The sequence below is a fragment of the Brachyhypopomus gauderio genome, unplaced genomic scaffold (assembly GCF_052324685.1).
Source record: "Brachyhypopomus gauderio isolate BG-103 unplaced genomic scaffold, BGAUD_0.2 sc37, whole genome shotgun sequence".
NCBI classification, from domain to species: Eukaryota; Metazoa; Chordata; class Actinopteri; order Gymnotiformes; family Hypopomidae; genus Brachyhypopomus; species Brachyhypopomus gauderio.
In genome coordinates this window covers 1,401,582-1,423,484 of record NW_027506867.1, presented here as the reverse complement: position 1 = coordinate 1,423,484, position 21,903 = coordinate 1,401,582, and the positions used below count along the sequence as shown (strand labels likewise).

At 41.8% G+C, this 21,903-nt stretch overlaps 1 protein-coding gene across 1 annotated transcript; it reads right to left on the bottom strand.

Moving 5' to 3' along the window:
* Nucleotides 1-367: 367 nt before the first annotated feature.
* Nucleotides 368-21,365, bottom strand: adgrg7.1 (adhesion G protein-coupled receptor G7, tandem duplicate 1). The gene is made up of 17 exons (XM_076985285.1): nt 21,292-21,365; nt 20,152-20,261; nt 18,817-19,035; nt 18,120-18,224; nt 17,741-17,838; nt 16,570-16,713; nt 15,456-15,547; nt 15,216-15,340; nt 14,666-14,770; nt 11,412-11,584; nt 8,234-8,485; nt 3,900-4,012; nt 3,015-3,343; nt 2,741-2,822; nt 1,452-1,610; nt 1,120-1,279; nt 368-958 (listed from the first exon to the last, which is right to left on the bottom strand). Exons 2-17 carry the CDS (start codon nt 20,186-20,188, stop codon nt 701-703), a joined length of 2,451 nt encoding a protein of 816 aa, XP_076841400.1. The 5' UTR covers nt 20,189-20,261; nt 21,292-21,365; the 3' UTR covers nt 368-700.
* Between the last annotated feature and the right edge of the window lie 538 nt (nt 21,366-21,903).

Below are 21,903 nucleotides of genomic sequence, written 5' to 3'. Positions count from 1 at the left end.
AAGGCCCTTAACCCTCAATTGCTCACTTGTATAAAAATAAAAAAAAAGTCCCTCTGGATAAGGGCGTCTGCCAAATGCCGTAAATGTAAGAATACACTAAAATTGAAAGAAGGGCAAACTCCATATGCATATGATCAAAATAGACAAATATGGAAATATTGAGACAGCCATTAACTTTAAAAAGTCATGGATGCTTAGTGTAGCTCTATATCTCAGCCGTTGACAGGACCTGTAACAGAAACTTTAACAGACCATTTTAAAAGAGCTTTTAATAGAGCCTTTAACATAGCATTTAAAAGAGATTTTAACAGAAATTTAACAACATTTAACAGAGCCTTTAACAGCTCAAATTTGGATAACCCAAATATGAAGCACAGTTTGTGCATGATCTGTTTCTTTAAGAATTCGAACTTCAAATCAATTCAAGTTTAAACATCTTCATTATATGTTGATGAGGTAAATAATATTGTCATAAAAAAGGCTGACAGCAGCTCAAGTCATTGTGTCTCTGTATGTTTTGTCATCAAATATATCAAATACTTGTTTCCTTGGCTGTTTGTTTTATTTCTATTGAATTCAACTTGGATTAATTGTTTTATTAATTTCATTTCAATTTCATTCACTGACGGGATTCCCAACTGTCACAAACTGGGAGTCTCTCAAAACATCTCAGTATTTACAGAATTGGCAGGAACGTTTTTTATGGAACTTGACTTGGGTTCCTAGGGGTGGAGTTAGGAGCTGGCTGTTTGGTGTTTGGAGCTGGCTCTTCAGGGAGGTCAAAGTCATTGGATGTGTAACGTTCAGGATATGTGGGGTCATTTTTTTTGACTCGCCATAACCAGTAACTCTCCTTGTGAATGGCCACCTCAGGAGGAGAAATGGCCCTCACAAGAACAAGAACATTCTGCTTGAAGAATGATGTTCTAACGGTGAACAAAACGAAGATCTGAATGCCCTTTAAACACAGAGAGAAGAATTAGGCTTCAGTAGAGTCAACATTCAACTAAAATCAAATTCACTTCTAATTCTAATAATAAATCTAATTTCAGTGGAGGGGGGAGTACATTATGGTCCTAAATTGCAACAGAAATGTGCTAAGAACTTAAAGAAACACACCTGTGTGGCATTACAGATGCAGAAGACAAAAGTGAGTATGGTGTGGAGGATCGGCTCAGTGGTGAGAAGCATGAAGTAGCCAATGATCCAGGAGACACCCAGCACCACAGCCAGTGAGAAACTGCTCAATATCTTCTTGCGAAAAGGCGTCACCCGTGAACTATACAAGCAAATTACACATGCTCCAGTGATACTGGGTGGGGAGGACCAACACTCTCTCTCTCTCTCTCTCTCACACACACACACACACACACACACACACACACACACACACACACACACACACACACACACACACACACACACACACACACAGCTAAACTAAGACTGACCTGTTGAGGTTTGGGCTGGGCCTGCACGTGGTGAATGAGAAGTAAATGAGTATGGCAAAGTTAATAAGCAGCATGACGCACAGGGGCAGCAGGAAACCCCATAGCAGTGGCTTCCGAGGATCAAACCTATTATTTATATCGAATCCAGCCAGCCAACAGCTGTAGCACACACACGCACGCACGCACGCACGCACGCACGCACGCACGCACACACGCACACACACACACACACACACACACACACACACACACACGCATCCATGTGTCAAGAAATGCTAAAATATACTAAAATAGAAGTTATTGTAAGTACATATATACATGGACATAATTTTGATTTCTTAGGTGGGGGGGACACAAATGGGGGTGCTGGTTGGTGTGTTCCAAATGGGGGGTTGGTGTGTTTGGTGGAGGGTGTGGTGGCGAACTGCGGGGGGGGGGGGGGGGGGGGGTGTCGAACGTAAAGTGTTACCGAATGTTTTCTGCTTGGTCCTAGCGCTAGATTCGTCGCCATTTAAATATTTGTTTTTTAACCGTTAAAAAGTGGGGGGGGACATGGATTCGTCGCTATTGAAATATTTGGTTTTAACCATAAAAGGTGGGGGGGACCAAAACCGGTTTTTGAAAAATTACGTCCAAATTACGTCCGTGCATATATATATATATATATACATATACATATATATATATTAGTGGTGGGACTTTAATGTGTTAATTTCGATTAATTAATTAATTGCAGAAAAATTAACGAACAAAAAAAAATTACACATTTTAACACATGTTGACCAATTCACTGGCGAGATGGATTGCTGTGGACTGTAGACCGCTCTCTGTGGTCGAAGGCTTAAGTAAGACGCGGCGAGTTTAAACCATTGACTGTATATATAATGGACGGTACGTCACCGTTGACTCCCATTATGAGTTTTTGAAGCCACCAAGATGGCCGCACGGACGCTGCCATCTTGAAAATAGGAGCCAGAGCATGCGCATTAGAACCGGTAGGCAGGACAGTATCTCCACCAGAGACCGTATCTCCGCCCCGACATTCGTTAGGATACGCCCACCAGTATAGACACTTTTTTGAAATGCGATTAAAATGCGATTAATCTCGATTAAGTAATTACAAAGCTTCAAATTAATTAGATTAATTTTTTTAATCGCATCCCACCCCTAATATATATATATATATATATATATATATATATATATATATATATATATATATATATATATATATATATATACACACACATACAAATTATGATGGGATGTAAACAACAAGGCAAACTCACAACTCCTCTTGTCGGTAGCCTAAAGGCGAGTTCATTCGGTACATGATTCCTAACGAGATACCTACGATAATAGCAGGCAGACCTGCAGATAAGGGAAGAGACTAGACATTAACACTCCAAAAATAAAAAAGCTTTTCTTTAGGTTCACTTATTTAATTCCTTACTTTAAACTCGTTTTCACTTTTTTCTAATAATCATGTCTGAACACTTTCATCTGCAATTACAAGTGAGCCCGGATTGACCCAAGACCCAGGGGTCCGCCACGGTGTCCTACCCCAGCCCACAGTGATGGAAAACACGTGAAAGCCTTGTGGTGGACCCGAGATGCCGTTCCTGATCAGGAGGTAGATGTGTATGGCGTAGAGTGTGCTCCACGTGAAGGTGGCCAAGAGGAAATACTGGAGCAGGGCGGTGAACGCCGTGCACGGGCCGCTGTCCGGTGCTTGGTACAGGTCGCTCGCAGGGATTTCGTTGTTGTTTGTCGGAGGAGAGGGGATCTGCTGGACTGGGTTGTTGATGCCGAAGATGAAGAGGAAGTAAAAGGTGGTCGTGGACAGACAGATGCTGACCAGCAGAAGAGTTGGGCCCATCTGCCTGGACTTTCTGCAGATATGAAGCATGTGCAGTGGTACATTTGGTGACAAAGTGAAGGCTGATTACAGAACGGACTGAGTACTGGGTTATTATGGTTGTTATAGAGCAAACAGCAGAACATTGACAACTTTGTGTCACTCCATGCCCTCGGTGCCTTTGATTATTAAAAAATTTAATAGCAAATATTAAAAATTCAAGAAAGATCTAAAATTTAGATATGAATAAATAAGTCTCCAAAATTTTTTAGATCTTTACATTTTATATCACTATTTAGATTCTAAATAGATTAGATTTAGATTCTATTTAGATTCTAAATAGTGATATAAAATGTAAAAGATCTCTAAAATTTTGGAGACTTATTTATTCATATCTACAGCACCATCTAGTGGACAGTAGTGGACAAACCTACACAATGACAACAGGCATGTCTCCCATCCTCCCATCCTTGTGCTAGGGGATGAAGAGAACTTACTCGACTCAACTTTGGACTACTGTCTAGGCTAAACATTGGACTACTGTCCAGGCTCAACATTGGACTACATTTTCCATTTACATGTTTGCTAACCTTGTCAGGATCTGGAACACTGCTGTGATACTCAATCCCACGATGGAAAGACTGCAGCCACTTATACTGATTATGTCTAACGCTACAGAGTAACTGAAGTCTTGGCTGAAACTCTACAACAAAAACACTTATTATAACCAATATAACTGACCACAGCAACATCATATTTACATTCACATGTTTTCTAATCACATATCAAGAGCGAATCTCTGTGGATTTTATAAGCTCCTCTGCACTTGAAGTTTAAGCAACGCCTTTATCATAAATGAAAAAGACACGCACATAGGCTGACGGTTACACTGCTGATTTGGTTCAGTTCTGTAAACTCGCCTCGGCTATGTGATAACATGTCCTAACATCAATCAATCAATCAATCAAATTTTATTTATATAGCGCTTTTTACAACAGTTGTTGTCACAAAGCAGCTTTACAAGTGCCGAGTCCTAGCCCCCAGTGAGCAAGCCAAAGGCGACAGTGGCAAGGAAAAACTCCCTAGTTTTTTGCATGAGGAAGAAACCTTGAGAGGAACCAAGACTCAGGGGGGGAACCCATCCTCCTCTGGCCGACACCGGTCACCATGACAACAACAACAATATAGACAGAATGTAGACAGAATGTAAAAGATGCAATAATGTCAATTTAGACCGAAAAATATGTAATAATGTCCATCATGGTGTAGGCATCCGGTTAGGCAGGAGGTGGCCGGCCAGGATGGATCGCTTGTCTCTCCTCATCTCATTATTCCTCAAGCAGGCGGGCAGCCATGTGGAGAAATGAAACAGGGAAAATTAGCTCTGTATGAGGACATATACAGGACAGGTAAAATTATAAACATTTCTGGAGTGTGGCAGCAACTCCGGCACTAAGTTAAATTATTACAGCCTAGCTAAAAAAAGGCAGAACCAGAAGGTAACATAGGCTTGGGGGCATTCTGAGACAATGGCATCCGTCCACTGCACTGTCAACAAACTTGAGTGACCACGAGCAGTGACAGGATGACAGCACCAGTACCCCAGTCTACCATAAAACCCTTCGTCTATGAACCCCTGGATCTGTACCTTTATCTAAGGGGGATATTAATTATCAAACGCTAGACTAAATAAGTGGGTTTTCAACCTAGATTTAAAGATTGTGACTGTGTCAGAGTCCCGGACACATTTAGGAAGATTATTCCAAAGCTGGGGGGCCTTATAAGAAAAGGCTCTTCCCCCTGCTGTTACCTTGTTAATTTGTGGAACTAATAACAGACCAGCACCCTGTGATCTTAGTTGACGTGGGGGTTCATAGTAGGAAATAAGTTCCTGGAGGTATTCAGGAGCAAGCCCGTGTAGTGCTTTATATGCTAATAATAGAATTTTAAAATCAATACGAAATTTAACTGGGAGCCAATGCAGGGCTGATAAGACTGGTCTAATATGCTGAAATTTTCTAGTTCTGGTCAGAACTCTAGCTGCGGCATTTTGAACTACTTGAAGTTTATTTAGATTCCTATTTGAACATCCTGACAGTAGTGAATTGCAGTAGTCTAGTCTAGAGCTAACAAATGCGTGCACCAATTTTTCTGCATCATCCTGTGATAATGCATTTCTTAATTTGGCAATGTTGCGGAGATGTAGAAAAGCTATCCTAGTAGTATTATCTATATATTTATCAAATAATAGGTCAGAGTCGAGTATGATGCCTAGGTTTTTGGCTACTGTGCCAGGTGTAATGGGATAGTCTGCAAGATTAAGCATTAAATTTGGAATTTTCTGTCTTGCGGCCTTAGGGCCCACAAGGAGAACTTCTGTTTTGTCCTCATTTAATTGTAGGAAGTTTAGAGACATCCAGCATTTAATATCTCTTACACAGGCCTCAATTTTTCCTAAACTGAGTTTGTCATCGGGTTTGGCTGATATGTAAAGTTGAGTGTCATCCGCATAGCAGTGAAAATTGACACCATGTTTGTTTATAACTGTGCCCAATGGTAGCATATATAATGTAAATAATAGTGGTCCTAAGATGGAGCCTTGCGGGACCCCATATTTAACCATTGTACGTTTGGATGAAATATTATTGAGCTCTACAAACTGATAGCGATTTGTTAAGTAAGACTGAAACCATGAAAGGGCTGTGCCTGAGACTCCAACCCAGCGTTCTAACCTTTCTAGCAAGATCCTATGATCAATTGTGTCGAAAGCTGCACTAAGATCAAGAAGCACTAACAGTGATACATAGCCTTGATCTGATGCAAGGAGGAGATCATTTGTTACTTTAACTAATGCTGTTTCAGTACTGTGATGGGGCCTAAAACCAGATTGGAACTTTTCAAATGTGTTATTCCTATGCAGATATAGGCATAATTGCTGGGCAACAGCTTTTTCTATGATCTTAGATATAAATGATGTGTTTGAAATGGGTCTATAATTAGATAGCACAGTCGGATCAAGATTTGGTTTCTTGATCAGAGGTTTGATAATTGCTAATTTACATGATTTGGGCATGTGACCTATTGTAATGGATGAGTTAACTATAGTTAGAAGAGGTTCAGTTACAGCTGGTAATACCTCTTTTAATAACTTTGAGGGAACCGAGTCTAATGTGCAGGTAGTACAATTTAAGGAAGAAATTATTTTCTCTAATTCTGATTTTGGGAGTGGATGAAAAGCATCAAGTTTTTCTCCCGGTATGTAATTTAAATCAATATCAACCAAACCAGATGACATACCAGTCGTATTGCTAATAAAGGGTTTTATATTTTGTCTAATATTCTCTATTTTATTATCAAAGAAATCTATAAATACATTACTAGTGAGGTTTACTGGAATCTGAGGTTCTGTGCCTGCTTGATTTTTTGTAAGTTTAGAAATAGTATTAAAAAGAAATCTAGGATTGTTTTTATTTTTCTCTATCAGTGAGGCTAAGTATGCTGAGCGTGCTTTAGTGAGTGCCCGTTTGTAGTCAATAATGCTATCCTTCCAGGCACAGTGGAATACTTCCAATTTAGTAGATCGCCATTTCCGCTCTAATTTACGTGCTATTTGTTTTAAGTTTCTAGTTTGGTCGGTGTACCATGGGGCGAGCTTTTTGGATATAGCTTTTTTATATTTTAGTGGAGCTACTATATCTAGAGCTGATCTGCAGGTATTCTCTAAGTAGTCGGTTAGACTATCTAACTCTCCTGGATCGGATGGCGAGTGGGCTAAAGCAGTTAAGTCAGGGAGGGTTTCAATAAACCGTGCTGCTGTTGATGAATTTATTGAGCGCTTTATACACTGCCGAGGAGACGGGCGGGTATTTATGTTAAGGTGAAAATCGAATTTTACTAAATAATGATCGGAGATTGCTACGGTTTGCGGGAGTATGTTTATATTATCTACGTCGATACCCAGCGTTAATATTAGATCTAGGGTATGATTTCGATAATGTGTAGGTCCTACTACGTTTTGTTTAATGCCGACAGAGTTCAATATAGAAGTAAAAGCCCTTGTCAGTGGATCCTCCGCATTATCAAAGTGTATGTTAAAGTCTCCTACCATTATTATTTTGTCACTACATACTGCTAAATTTGCTGCAAAATCGGTGAAATCGTTTAAGAAATCTGAGTAAGGCCCTGGTGGTCTGTATACATTAGTTAGGGAGAATGTACTTTTATTTTCCGATGGACTAATAACATTAATAGACTGCATCTCAAATGAGTTTGAGATATCTAAGTATTTCTGATGAATTTCTAAACAATCACGATAGATTATACATATTCCACCTCCTCTGCCTGACAGTCTAGGTCTATGTATATAACTATATCCCACAGGAGTGGCTTCGTTTAGAGTTAAATAATCACCAGATTGAACCCACGTTTCAGTTAGACAAAGAATATCAATTTTCTGGTCTGTTATAAGTTCATTTACAAAAACTGCTTTTGAGTTGAGCGATCGAATATTGATTAATCCAATTTTCAGATCGGTCATATAGGTTGTAATAATTTGATGTGAAGTCTGAATATTAGTTAAAAACTTCGGGCGGACTATTTTCTTATGATTTAGTTTAACCCGGGGCACAGACACAGTCTCAATCCTAAGGGAACTTGGTGACGCCTCTAAGCAGCTCGCAGACAGGTTTAACCCGTTAGTCTGCATAACATAAACAGGTTTAAAACAACACCCCTCAAAACAAATCTTATTTTGAAGAGGCAAATGTTAGTAAAAATGCCTGAGAGCTGATGATGCCAAAGAGAGCTACAAAAAGAAGCATAAAACTAAACTCAACTAAATGATTGAATTATTATTAAAAAATATATATTATTATACCATAACTGACATATACACAAAAAACACTGTTCTGGATTAGAGGGGTGAGCATGTGGATGTCACATGATCCATATATTCATTAAACTGGCCTTCCTCAAAAATATATACTACACTCCTAAGATAACCAACAGATCTCACCATGAGCACAGCAAAATTAGCGGTGTTTTTACAGTGGCAGGTCAGCACATCAGACCTGCCCGGACCATTAAGCACTTTTCTGCAGATGTCTGACTTCCATTCTGTCTTGCTGACATCCCAAGTCACACACGCAAAGTCATGGAAAAACATTTTGGACATATTCTGAAAAATACAGACAGTCGTACATTTGAGCAGATCCAACAGTGTGTAAAAAGTCCGCAAAACCATAGACTACCACAGACAACATTTCTCTACATCCATGTTGTTTCATGCACGGGATATCAAGATTCCTGCTCTTTTTGAGTGCATAACACTGTCTAATCAAACTCCCTTTAGATGCTCAAGAGTGCAAAATCAATCGCTTTTCAGGTGTGTAACAGTGTGTTGCTCTTTTTAGCTGTGATACAAACTTTTAATGTTTGAATGACCTTGTTGGTCATAAGTTGGACCATAATTTCTCTTTTTGGCGGGAAACAAAACACAGCAATGCTGGGCTACATGTTCAGGATACAGACATCCCAAGTCTCCCGCATTTCGGTAGTGGCTCCCTGATACCTGCGAGTCACATATAATCTCCCGGAATTCAGAACGAGTGCCCGGAGACTTTTTTTTCCTCTAATCACAAGTGGGAAGGAGAGAGACAAAACAGAGAGGGTTCTGATTGGCCTGTTCTCTGCAAAGAGTCACCCCCTGAATAACCTGAAGCTTTGTGCGGCAGCGCAAGCACTTACAACAGAGACTTACACAGGCACAAACTTTAGACAAAGACGAGCACGAGACATTGCACGAATGCACATTAAATAGGTGATGAACACATTCCCCGGTGATCACAAGACAAGGCACAGGTGAGACTAACGAACACGCTCACAAACAACCCACACCCACGGAACTACAAACATGGGCATAATGGCACGCAGACAACATAACAACATGCCCACAAGGAGGGGTTCGGAGCTGTCACCGTGACAGAACTCCCCACCAGGGGCTCGCTACTCCCGGAGCATCCCGCGCAGCTGGAAAGCCCCGAACCCACACTGACGGGCAGGTCCGGAGTCGCCGGAACCACAAGCCCCCGAGAGCCATCTCCCCCAATGGTGGGAACTGCCACGAACAGCTCTAAAACACCCTCCCTGGGAAGACAGGGGAAAATACATTAAACATGGGCACAGTTACAAGCACACACACTGGCACATTAAACACAAACGGCACAAGAGGGAAAAGGGGGTTTGGGAGTAACATTGGGACGGACAAACATACAGGCACAGGCAGCCACAAAATCATTCTGGCTGCCTGCCAGAGCGCTAACAGTGGCGCGACCCCTCCTGGGGTCGCAGGCAAGACAGGCGGCGGAGTCCCTCCGGTCTTCGGGACTGAGCTCCCTGCGCACGCTGCGCTGCTCGGTGCCCCCGAAGATCGTGCACCCCGTTGCTTCCCTCTGGGCGCTTCGGTCGCCTTTTGAGTCACTACCGGGGGGCTTGCTTTACGCCGCTTGCTGGCTACCGACCGCGGCGCCTCGTGCTCCCTGGGACAGCGCTGGCTCGCTCCATTTCCTCTTCCTCCTCCTCAGAACTGCCCCGACCTAGAGACATCGGCTCCTCGGTCGTGCAGTGTGAACAGTCCATACTGCTCCCCTTCGAGGGGGCACGAGGAACGTCCACTCCACTCGGGAACCCCTTCTCAGACTGGACTGTCACCTCCGAGCACACAGAGGCACTGTCCTCCTCCGAGCTCTCGCTGTTATGCTCCGAGGGCGGTGTGCAAAGGGATGGAGGGGGACTGACGTCATCCTCCTGCTCACCGTAATACTCGGTATAGGCCGAGTAAATGGAAGGAGGAGGGCTGATCTCCTCTTCCTCCACACCATGGTGCTCGGTGGGGGTTGAGTGGACGGACAGAGTAGGTTTGGCCTCCTCTTCGCCTTCCCCGTAATACACCGTTGGCACAGTGCACAACAAAGATGGGGGGCTGACCTCCTCCTCTTCCGATGTCTGAGAAGCTGCAGACACGGGGGAGGGGAAGCCGCTAGACGTGTATCCTGGCATTTCGGTGGCTCGTCTTTCTGTAACGTGCGGAAGAGGCAGGCACGACGACGACAGCAACGGTGCAACATACAACTTTTAATGGACAAATAACATGAAGCTCTGTGCGGCAGTGCAAGCACTTACAACAGACACTTACACAGACACGAACTTTAGACAAAGACAAGCACAAGACACAAACAACCCACACCCACGGAACTAGAAACATGGACATAACGGCACTCAGACAACATAACACACCCACAAGGAGGGGTCCGGAGCTGTCACTGACAATTTGCATATAAGTACTATAATTACTGAGCCAAGAAAGGAAAAAAATCTGTTAAAATATAACGTCCTTCTGCGTTAAACAAAGTAAAATAAAAAAAACAAACCCTGTCAGGTCAGACTTGACAGGTGTCACGTTACAGCCCCTGACCCCTCCCCTTTGGGCATGTGTTTATGTCGTCTACGACTAGACGTCTGCGGATCTTCGTGGGTGTGGATCATTCGTCTCATCTGTGGCTCGTCTCGTGATCACTCTGGACTTATGTGGTTTGACTATTTAATGTGTGTTCGCGCAGTGTTCCGTGCTTATCATTGTCTGAGTCTCACACGTGAATGTGTATATTGTTATGTGTGCGCTATCCGCGCTATATTTGTAAAATCAACGTGACGTTCGTGAGTGACCGTAAGGATTCTGTGCCTCGTCCTTCACCCTGCACCACGCGTCACAACAGGAGGTTTTTGGAAGACATCTTTACGCATTAATCTAGATATAGATAATGGCCAGTCTGGTTGTCATTTTTGTAGACTTGAATGTTACCCTTGTAATGTAATGCAATATACCCTTGTGATTGTGAAATCGCTGTTTAGCTATCGTTTAGCTGTATAACATTTTGTGTCTAATTCAGTAATATTAATGCTGTAAATACACCAATCCAGGCCTGACCTTTTTAACATAATCTGTACATTAATTTATGATGACAACAAATGGCAAACATGGTAAAGCGTGGATGCGGTTTCATAGGTAACATACTGTATCAAGAGTGAGTGGAAACGTCTCTTACATCTTTGCTCACACTAAAATTAACATGGTCGATGACGTCGGTTCTCGTCAGATTTCCATAGATCACTTTAGTTTGGGTGTTCAGAGAGGACTGAAAATTCCTTGACTCGAAGAAGTGATCATTATTATACAGCACAATGCCAACATTTACATACTGGCTGCTCGGAGATGAGTCTGCAGGACACACACACGCACGTACACACAGGTTAGAGAAATAAGAAATTTAAAGTTGCAAGTTGATTAAAAACTACAAACAATAAGCAACATAATTTCCATTATTAGTACTACTATTGGACATATTTCAAATACAAGAATGCTTGAGTTAAGACAAAAAAGAACTAAAAGCAAAAATAAATGCTTTCCACTAAACCTAAAACAATTAGCTTTGGTTTTCTCCATGTCTTCTCCTGCCTTATGTAAATGTTTGTGTTCTTATTGCTGTCAGCGTACAGAGGCCCTCTACTGGCCGCTGCCATCAGCAGCAGCAGTATTTCATGTTGTCATGTTGTGATGTGATGTGATTGGGTGGTGGCCTTGGCGTACTGGTCCTTGGTTACTGAGGCCAAGTACTTGATTACTGAAGCTGGCTCTTGGGACATGGAACGTAACCTCTCTGGTTGGGAAGGAGCCTGAGCTGGTGTGCGAGGCTGAGAGATACCAACTAGATATAGTTGGGTTCACCTCAACACACAATTTGGGTTGTGGAACCAATCCTCTTGGCTGGATTTATTCTTTTCTGGAGTTGTCCAGGTTGAAAGGTGGAGGGCTGGAGTGGGCTTACTGACAGCTCCCCGGCTCGCTGCCTGTGTGTTGGGGTTTTCCCCGGTAGACAAGAGGGTTGCTTCCCTGCACCTTCGGGTTGGGGAACGGGCTCTGACTGTTGTTTGTGCTTATGCACCAAATGGCAGTTCGGAGGACCCGGCCTTCTTGGAGTCCTTTGAGGGGATACTGGAAGGTGCCCCTACTGGGAATCCTATTGTTCTGCTGGGGGACTTCAATGCACACGTGAGCAACGACGTGGAAAGGCATGATTGGGAGAAATGGCCTCTCCGATCTGAACCTGATTAGTGTTTTGTTATTGGAGTTCTGTGCTCGTCACAGTCTGTCCATAATGAACACCATGTTCGAGCACAGAGGTGTCCATAAGTGCACATGGCACCAGGACACCTTAGGTCACAGCTCAATGATCGATTTTGTAATCGTGTCGTCGGACTTGCAACCGTGTGTCTTGGACACTCGGGTAACCTAGTGGTGAGTTGGGTCAGATGGTGGGCAAGGATGCTGGACAGAACTGGCAGACCCAAACATATCGTGCGGGTTTGCTGGGAACGTCTGGCAGAGGAACCTGTCAGAAAGGTCTTTAACTGACCTCGACTGGGGATGTCACTAGGCGGTGGAAGGAATACATCGAGAATCTTCTCAACCCCACGATCACATCTTCCATAGAGTAAGCAGAGCTGGGGGACTTGGACAGGGGTTTGCCCATCACTCAGGCTGAGGTTACCAGGGTAGTTGTGAAACTCCTTGGCGTCAAAGCTCCGAGGGTGGATGAGAGCCGCCCTGAGTTCCTTAAGGCTTTGGATGTTGTGGGAATGTCCTGGCTGACATGTCTTTGCAACATCGCAGAGGGTATGCTCCAACTATCGGTGATCACACTCCTCAGCCTCCCCGGTAAGGTCTATGTAGGGGTACTGGAGAAGAGAGTCCGCTCGATAGCCGAATCTCAGTTACAAGAGGAACAATTTGTGTTTTGTGGATTTGGAGAAGGCATTCGACCCGTGTCCCTCAGGGATTCCTCTGGGGGGTGCTCCAGGAGTATAGGGTACGTGGCCCGCAGTTAGGGGCTATCCAGTCCCTGTACAAACGGAGCAGGAGCTTGGTTTGCATGGCCAGCAGTAAGTCAGACTGGTTCCCGGTGGCAGTTGAACTCTGCCAGGGCTGCCCTTTGTCACAGATTCTGTTCATAACTTTTATGGACAGAATTTCTCGGCGTAGCCAAGTAGCGGAGGGGGTTCGGTTTGGTGGCTTCAGGATTCTGCGTCTCCTTTTTGCGGATGATATGGTCTTGTTGGCAGCATGAGGCCAGGACCTACAGCTCTCGCTGGATCAGTTTGCAGCCGAGTGCGAGATGGCCAGGATGAGAATCAGCACCTCTAAAACTGAGACCATGGTACTCAGTCGGACAAGGCTGGATTGCCCTCTCTGGGACAGGAATGAGTCATTGCCTCAAGTGGAGGAGTTCAAGTATCTCGTGTTCTTGTTCACGAGTGAGGGAAAGAGGGAATGAGAGATTGACAAGCGGATCAGTGCTGTGGCTGCAGTATTGCGGACGCTGTACCGGACTGTTGTGGTGAAGAGAAAGCTGAGCCAAAAGGCAAAGCTCTCAATTTACTGGTCAATCTACATTCCGACTCTTACCTATGGTAGTCACCGAAAGAATGAGATTGTGATTACAAGCAGCCAAAATGAGTTTTCTCCGCAGGGTATCTGGGCTCTCCCTTAGAGATAAGGTACGGAGCACGGTCATCTGGGAGAGGTTCGGAGTAGAGTCGCTGTTCCTCCACGTAGAGAGGAGCCAGTTGAGGTGGTTCGGGCATCTGGTCCGGATGCCACCTAGGTAGGCTCTCCAGGCATGTCTAACTGGGAGGAGACCCTAGGAAAGACCCAAGACATGCTGGAGAGACTATATCCTGGGAATGCCTCGGTATCCTCCCAGAAGAGCTAGAAGAGGTGGCTGGTGGCTGGACGGGTGGTTATTGTGTCTTTAATTTGGATATGTCACGGACTTTGATGCACGTTATTATTAAATCCTCCTTCATCCCTGAGACTGGTGTGATCACTTCCTTTTTTATTTTCATTCTCCCGCCCATCACAATTGCACAGTTGAAAAAAAAAATAGAGAATTGAAGGAGCAGGTAAATGAAGCATGATGTGAGGTTTGTTGAGACAAACAAAAAAAATCTAAATCACGTTTGATCATCTTCTATAACTAATGTTTTAGAGTCAAGTGTTTCTAGATTGTTTTATCATTCTAAGTTGTGACAATGACCATAACTCCCTGAAGGAGAGTATGGAGTGATGGAAACGGTCACTGTCATAAACTGTCAGATGTTCTGGTTGTTGGTGGAGATCTGGCTTTTTTGGACCAATGGCTGGATGTGGGTTTGAGATCCAGCTATGAATACTGTGGATACAATTTCATTTTTTGGTGATTTTTTCACTGTCTAAAGCTAAGCGTTTAATTACATATGGTACCTGTTTTAAAGTTGATGGTCATCTGGACATCAGTGGGAGGCTGTTGAAGATTTGCAGCCGTGTCACTCAGGTTGATTCTGTTAGGTGAGAAGTTGTCTGACAAACCTACAAGGAGGTTCATGTGGGTCAGATACGGAAAGCAGTCAGGTTGGCTTGAGATTATGATTGCTGAAGGAATGTCATTCAAAATATGATCAGCACAATGCCTCTAAAATTATTTACCACATTTCCTGATCTCAGATGCTTTCTTATTTTCTTATTTAATTGTGATTCCACAGATTCCAGGATTGTGGGGTAAGGAAAATGTACACATGTACAATTGAGCAATATCCAGTCAAATGTAATTTGAGAAAATATCAAGGTGAAGCTGAAATTAAGATTGGAGTATGGCATGGCACATACTAATGTGCTTAATTTGCTACACAAATGAATCATTACTCCAACGTTTGTTGTAAATTTGAAAAAGATAATGTTGTAACCACCATAATTATTGCTATAGATCAGATCAGTTTTTCTAAAGTTTTGAAACATATTCTCCAGCCGTGCAGACCTCTAAAAGCGCTGAACTTGACCCCTGCAGTCTCAGTCACCTTCACTTTGGCCGACTGCACTACAACATTTGGCTGCACCATTGAATTCCCGCTCAGTGAGAAAACCTGCAAAGTCTGCACGAGTCTGTGGATAAATCAAATGATCACTCACACACACACAACTGAAGTTGAATACCTTGCATGTTGGGTGTCAGAGTTATGAAAGTGTGCAGGTATGTCTGGGTTCAATGAGGCTGTACCTGTTGGTAGAATTCCTGGTGGAGTTGGAAAACTTGTTTCCTCCAGCATTAAGCAGCTGGCTGACTGTAGACACCGCAGCCTGCTTTGCGTCCTGAACATTGAGGTAAAAGAGACAAGTGATTCAACGGCGCACCAAAGACTTCTGGGGATGCAAAGCCATATGAATATTTAGAGAATCTTTAGGAAATAGCGCAGTTTAGTACTGAACAATATATGTCAGATATCCTGGAAATGGCAGTATGAGTGTAATAGCCTATGAGAATGAGCTCCTGCATAAAAAGAACATACTCCACACCTCAGTGTTCATATCAGTGTTCATTAAAGTACATAGTCTACACCAGGGTTTTTAAAACTCTGGGTCGCGACCCTTGGACCCCCCCCCGTCAACAACTTACGTTCGCCACCCAGCAAATTTATTTATTTTTTATCAGTGTTCATTAAAGTACATACTCCACACCTCATATCAGTGTTCATTAAAGTACATACTCCACACCTCATATCAGTGTTCATTAAGTACATACTCCACACCTCATATCAGTGTTCATTAAAGTACATACTCCACACCTCATATCAGTGTTCATTAAAGTACAAAGGCTGACTTGGTACAAGACCAGCGTGTATACACAGTAATTACAATAATACATTAAAGCTTTCTCAAATCTTAATTCATCTGGATCAGTGATTCACACATTAGCATTTAACTATATTTGATTTGATGCTTCTGCCTAATCCCTTTATGAAAAGAATCAGGAGTTTTTCTGAACAAGGAAATCAAATAAACATGAATCCAGAGAAACGTCACGATAAGGGTCTAAAACCTCATCAGTTTGTTTACTGTTCTGCAGAGGAAAAAAAACAGTAAACAATCTTCTCAGATTTCATCACTTTACCGTGGAGCCCTCCCCAACCTTGGTCCTATTCTCCTGTCAACAATACCATGAAATTTGTAGCTACTGAACCCAGAGTAATTTTTTTTCAACTTTATTAATGTTTAAGCCAAAGAGTTTGTTTTAAAATATGTCTCTAAGATACTGCTGTAAAGTTGTAAGACACTGCTGTAAAGTTTACTGCAAAGTTGTGGTTTTGTAGAGCAAAGTGAATAAGGCACTGTACCTCTGATATATCCTGCAGAGATAGCAGACTGCTGGCTATTTCTGCAGCTGTGCTGATGTTGTGGGATGTGAGCTGATTAGGTCTGGATGTGAGTATTTGGGTGTTGAAGGCTAACTCTGTCTTGTTCAGTCCGGACTGTGAAAGCTTTCATTTAAAAAGTGCATATTTTAGTACACAAATTAGAGTAATCCATTAGAGGGGGATTACATCTAATTAAATAGCATGCTTATCAGACTACATATGTCATATACATTAATATACATACACATATACAGTACATTACGTTAAACGTGACGTAGAATAAAATATAAAGGAACACTGGTTTTAGTTTGATGGGAGAGTCTTGTTTCACTGCAGTACATTTTTTGCTAAATGTAGTATTTCCAAAACATGCTGGACATTGCCATTTTGATAGGGAAATGGCCACGCAAAAGGATTGGGAAATATTGTTTCTAAATACAGTTAATGGGATGCTAATGTTACTTTTTAAGTGTAATGGTAGAGTGGTCAAGTGACAAACGCAAACGCTGAGAGGAGCAAGATCAAATTCACAATAACAGTTATTATAACAGTCCAGGATCAGTTCGCCATTACGAAGGAAGCAAGCTGATATAATTAACAGAAAGACAAAAGAAAACCAGCTACAAAATACACAAGCTAGGAAATAAACAACAGAGGCTGAAGAAAACAAACAGGGCAAAGTACAACAAACGGAAGCTAAAGCAAAAACGAATGAAGGCTATGAACACCAACCAGAGCTGAACATAACAATGACAATAACCAGCAAACAACAAGGGAAATACACAAGAAGTGATCCATCAGATAACTAGGCCTAATAACAAGACACAGATGGAATCGATGGATGGAGAACTAAAAAAGGGGGAGTGGTAATTGAGAACTAAAACTAAAAGCACTTGGAATAAAACCAGGAAACAAAATCAAAACAAAGACACATGACAGAAAACATTGAGAATGGAGTCGAATGAATCTACAGACATCACGGATGCCCATACATTTGGGGGAGTTCTCTAATATGTCCTTATAACATGTGTGTAACTATTGGGAATTGACTGTGTTGAAAACAACATAAGAGAGAGATGTACATCAGATATTGGATGACAATGTTAAAATTATTGTTTTTGAGAATGTGCAACAGTTGGAGTATGCTTACATCTCCATGAATGGTGTCGAGGGTCTGTGTGCAGTCGAGCTGTGTAGGTGTACCAAAAGACTGATTCAAGCAGAGCACACTGGCTTGTGGAAATCCAGCTGTGTGGTCCAAGCACAAAAGTAGGACAGGTGCGATGTTACAAAAGTAACTAAAGTGTATTAGCAAAGATTGTGTGTGCTTTAGTGTCAGTTTAATTTCTTATACAGATACCTAAATCTGCTGTAGGACACAGGATTTATAATTGGAAGAAACAGTACAATTAATTCAGTATACCCAGTTAGCCAGGTTGATAATGCCAAGAACTTCCTTTTAAGGTTTTAGTTCTTAGTCTGGTTGCAATTTGTAATATGGGGTTTAGGAGGAAATTAGAGTTCCTTACCATTGGGTGTGTTTGATGGACATATCTCAATTGAATAACTGTAAAGACCACAGCTGGTTTGGGGGAATGTAAATTTGTTGATCTGTTTCTTAGAACAGAAGTTATCTGAAGAAAAGATACATACGGGACTGTAGCATATTTCACATCACAGGCTGACAGAGTTTTTTTAAGCTATAACAATTTATAACTATAATTTTTTTTTTCTAATTGATGTAGGTGTTCTAATCGCCATCTACACATATGATACAAAATGTCTTAAGCTTTGTGTGCCAAAATTAAATGTTTCAGAGTGGGAAAACATTTTCTTCTGAAAACCTCACAGAAAATCACGATTGTTGACTTTTTTGGTATATATTCTCAACAGTTTCCCTGGAGCACATTTGAACTTTTCTTTTATATCTATTCAAGTGGTGCCAGGCCCTGTGGGTACTGTTTATGAACCCTGAGAACAAACATCACATTTTAAGTTGCATTCAAACTATGACTAGGCCTCTCTGTGTTTACACAGCTTTACAATGCTGGAATACTCATAGATCTCAGTCTTTCTGCTTCCATTCATGTAGTTCTGCTGACCAAGTCTAAATTAAAGATGTTTTGGGACAAAATGCTTGAGAAGATCTAGTCTACCACATTATGACCTGAACTATCAAACTGGAAATCAAGAAAAGCAAGGATGAAAGAATATAAAGTAACTTGCGTATTTGACACCATGTTCCAGTGTAGTCATTGGGACAGATGCAGAGGCCGTTGTCTAGCTGACCACCATTCTGACACAGTGGAGTCGTTGTGGATAATGCAGTAACTGCAGTAGGTGAGTTAGTTGTTGGGGTAATGAATGATGTAGAGATCTTTGAAGTGGGCACCGTTGTTATGTTGGTACCACTGGATACATTGGTAAGGTTAGTTGCTGCTACAGCTGGATCATGAAAAAAGAACAAATAAAGAACTTAGAACTCAAACACATAGTATACAGCAAATGGTTCACGTTGTGGTTTTCTAACAAGCACTTTTAAAGTAATTTCCAGTTCAAAAAAGGTTGGTTTTAATTTGCTTCATTCACCATATCATAAATGGTGTACTGGTATTCCTGGAAAAAAAAATTTATTTCACAGTATGATGACCCTCACCTGTGTTTAATATGTCTTTGAGAGGGAGAGATAGTGTTTCTAAAATCCCACCTGAACTTGTCTGGTTTCAGCACATCAACAAATGAACACAAAACTACCGCAAGGACATGCAAAAGCCTTGACATTGTTCTGTCACACAACGCATGGTGGCAGTGGCGCAAAAAGGGGGCATGCAGCGTATGCGACGCATAGGGGCGCTGCACTATAGGGGGCGCCAAATCAATGAGATATAATACTGAATTTGTGTCCATCTTACGTTCGCCACCCCCCCGTCAACAACTTTCGTTCGGGGGGCGCCGATAGTATGTTTGCATACACCCCAGAAAGTAAGTAATTGCACCCCTGCATGGTGGTCAGTGCCTAAAATACTGCCAGAAAAACTTACACCTCTCACATGCAAATACACCTGCACACCGCGGACAATGAACTGCAAAGAGGATCTAATTATCTAATTAAGTTTATTAACAATAAACCATTGGATAAGTATTACAGACTGACTAATAGTACAGTAATGATGTAGCTCTCATACATCATGCCTGACAATACACACCACCAGCTAAATATAGATTAAAAAACATGCATATAGGTAAATAAGCAAACAAAATAACAGAGGTGAAGAAATGAAAAACATCAAATGGAAAAACTACACTACACTGAAGAGTGATCACGTAACACCAAATGTAATGCATACAGTCCTGAAAGTCCCGTTTTGGATTGTAAACTTGCCTAAATGCACTGACAAATTTAAGCTGTTTAAACTCAAACGTAATTATACATTTGTGGGATAAGACTTGTTCAAGAGTCTAGTTAATTAGATAATTACATTCTGACAGTAGCTTTTGTTAGCAACATATTAAACTAACAATTACCACCACAAACTAAAATTAACCACCACACACACTTACTCGAGGCAAAAATAATGATCAGAAGGAGGTCCACCATGTTCAGGAAGTGTAAGTGAAGTATTGTAAATGATCCTTAACTAAACAAGGCTTGAGAAATTCAGGTCACAGATCTGGGAGGAACAAGAGTCAATGCTAAAAGTTAGCATTTGATTCACTGTAAGGACACAACTACTATATCTTACTGACTTAAATATTCAGTATTGAGTGTTCACACCCATCATTCAAAGAAGTTCTGTAACACAGCTAAGCCTACACAATCACTTCTCTTTTCCATTCCATGGAAGACAAACCACCTGTAGTCAAATCTGTGGTTGGTATTTAGAAAGATAAATTAATTCCAGCATACATGTGACAAAAGTTTGCAAAGCAGCACCACACATAGAACATCAAAAACGAACTACGTGAGATTCAAAGACGAGCACAGGACGTTACACGCACACACACGCTTTATACACATTAACTAACAAGCACTGCATGAAACACAATAGGCTAATGACACGAGTGAACACACACACACCCAACCACACGCCACACGCCACACGTACATACACGGACACAGACTACGTAAACACACGCCCCAAAGGGAGGGGTCCGGGGCTGTAGCGTGACAAGCTCAATATGCATCAATATGTTGGAACATGTTGTGCTTAGGATAACGATAACAGTGACCCGTCAGCACAGTATAAAGGAGAGAGAACTGCTCTCTCTCCTCACAGTTCTTGTACTAAACGAGACTCTCATGCTCTTTTACTTATGTAATGTCTCTTTTAATCACATCTGAGTGCTCATCTATTTTCAGGACATTTCCACAACATTGTCTCCAGGAGGTATGTAGGGCGTAGTTGTGTATGTGTGGGTGTCTCCCCTGAGCAGAGAGACCAGCTCACCATGACAAATAAATACAAATCAGAACCACAAACAAGACAAAAATTGACCAAGGAAGTCAATCTGTTACTAATTTCTTTGCACTTTAATCATGTTATAAGAATAATTTTCAACATAAGAAAAAAAATGACAAAAAGGTTTAACAGCTATTATTGTATAGTGCAGCTACAGAGATAAAAAAACTACAGTGATAACCACCAGCTACACATTTGATAACATGGTGACAGACGCGTGTGGCATTGATGTGGTTGCAACCTGGTCTTCATGGTCCTTACAGACTTCTGCTTCACGTCCTTGTGTGTGTGTTTTTCCAGGAAGGAAGAGTCAAGTGCCTTCAGTAGTGGAAACGAAGTCTTAATATGTGTTATATAGTCTGACTTTCTTCAGGGGAGAGGTGTTTAAACATTACTGCTTGGTGTAGCAAGGTCACATCCTCATTGGTTCCCTCTTACTGTTGAGGTTATCTATTAAGATTTTTCCAACTCTGCATGAACTCAGTCAACGGTATCTGCATTACATTACCCAGGTTCATAAGGACACTGGCAATTTGACTTACTGGACATTTAATAGAATAATCATGCAGAAAAAAAACACCATCCCAAGAGACAAACACTACAGAGATGAACTTTGATTTGGGATTGTGTTCATTATATTTGGAGCTCATATCTCTTATGTTCTTTTAGAATGAGGCTCAAATTACAATACAGTTCAATTCAAGTTAAAATTCAAGCTGAGATTCACATTCAGTAATAGAAATGAATATAGATAGTCCACAGTATAACCCGCCTTGTTGGTAAAGCATCCACAGAGTTGTGCTATATGCCAGAAGATTAAGAAGACAGACCACAGTCCAGCAGGACAGAGCAG

Coding starts and splice junctions, on each gene's coding strand:
- adgrg7.1 (XM_076985285.1), bottom strand. CDS start 20,188: ATGGTGGACCTCCTTCTGATCATTATTTTTGCCTCGA. Junction 15,548..16,569: donor CTCTGCAGGATATATCAGAG/GTACAGTGCCTT, acceptor CTCAATGTTCAG/GACGCAAAGCAGGCTGCGGT. Junction 1,280..1,451: donor CCCAGCCCAAACCTCAACAG/GTCAGTCTTAGT, acceptor TTGCTTGTATAG/TTCACGGGTGACGCCTTTTC.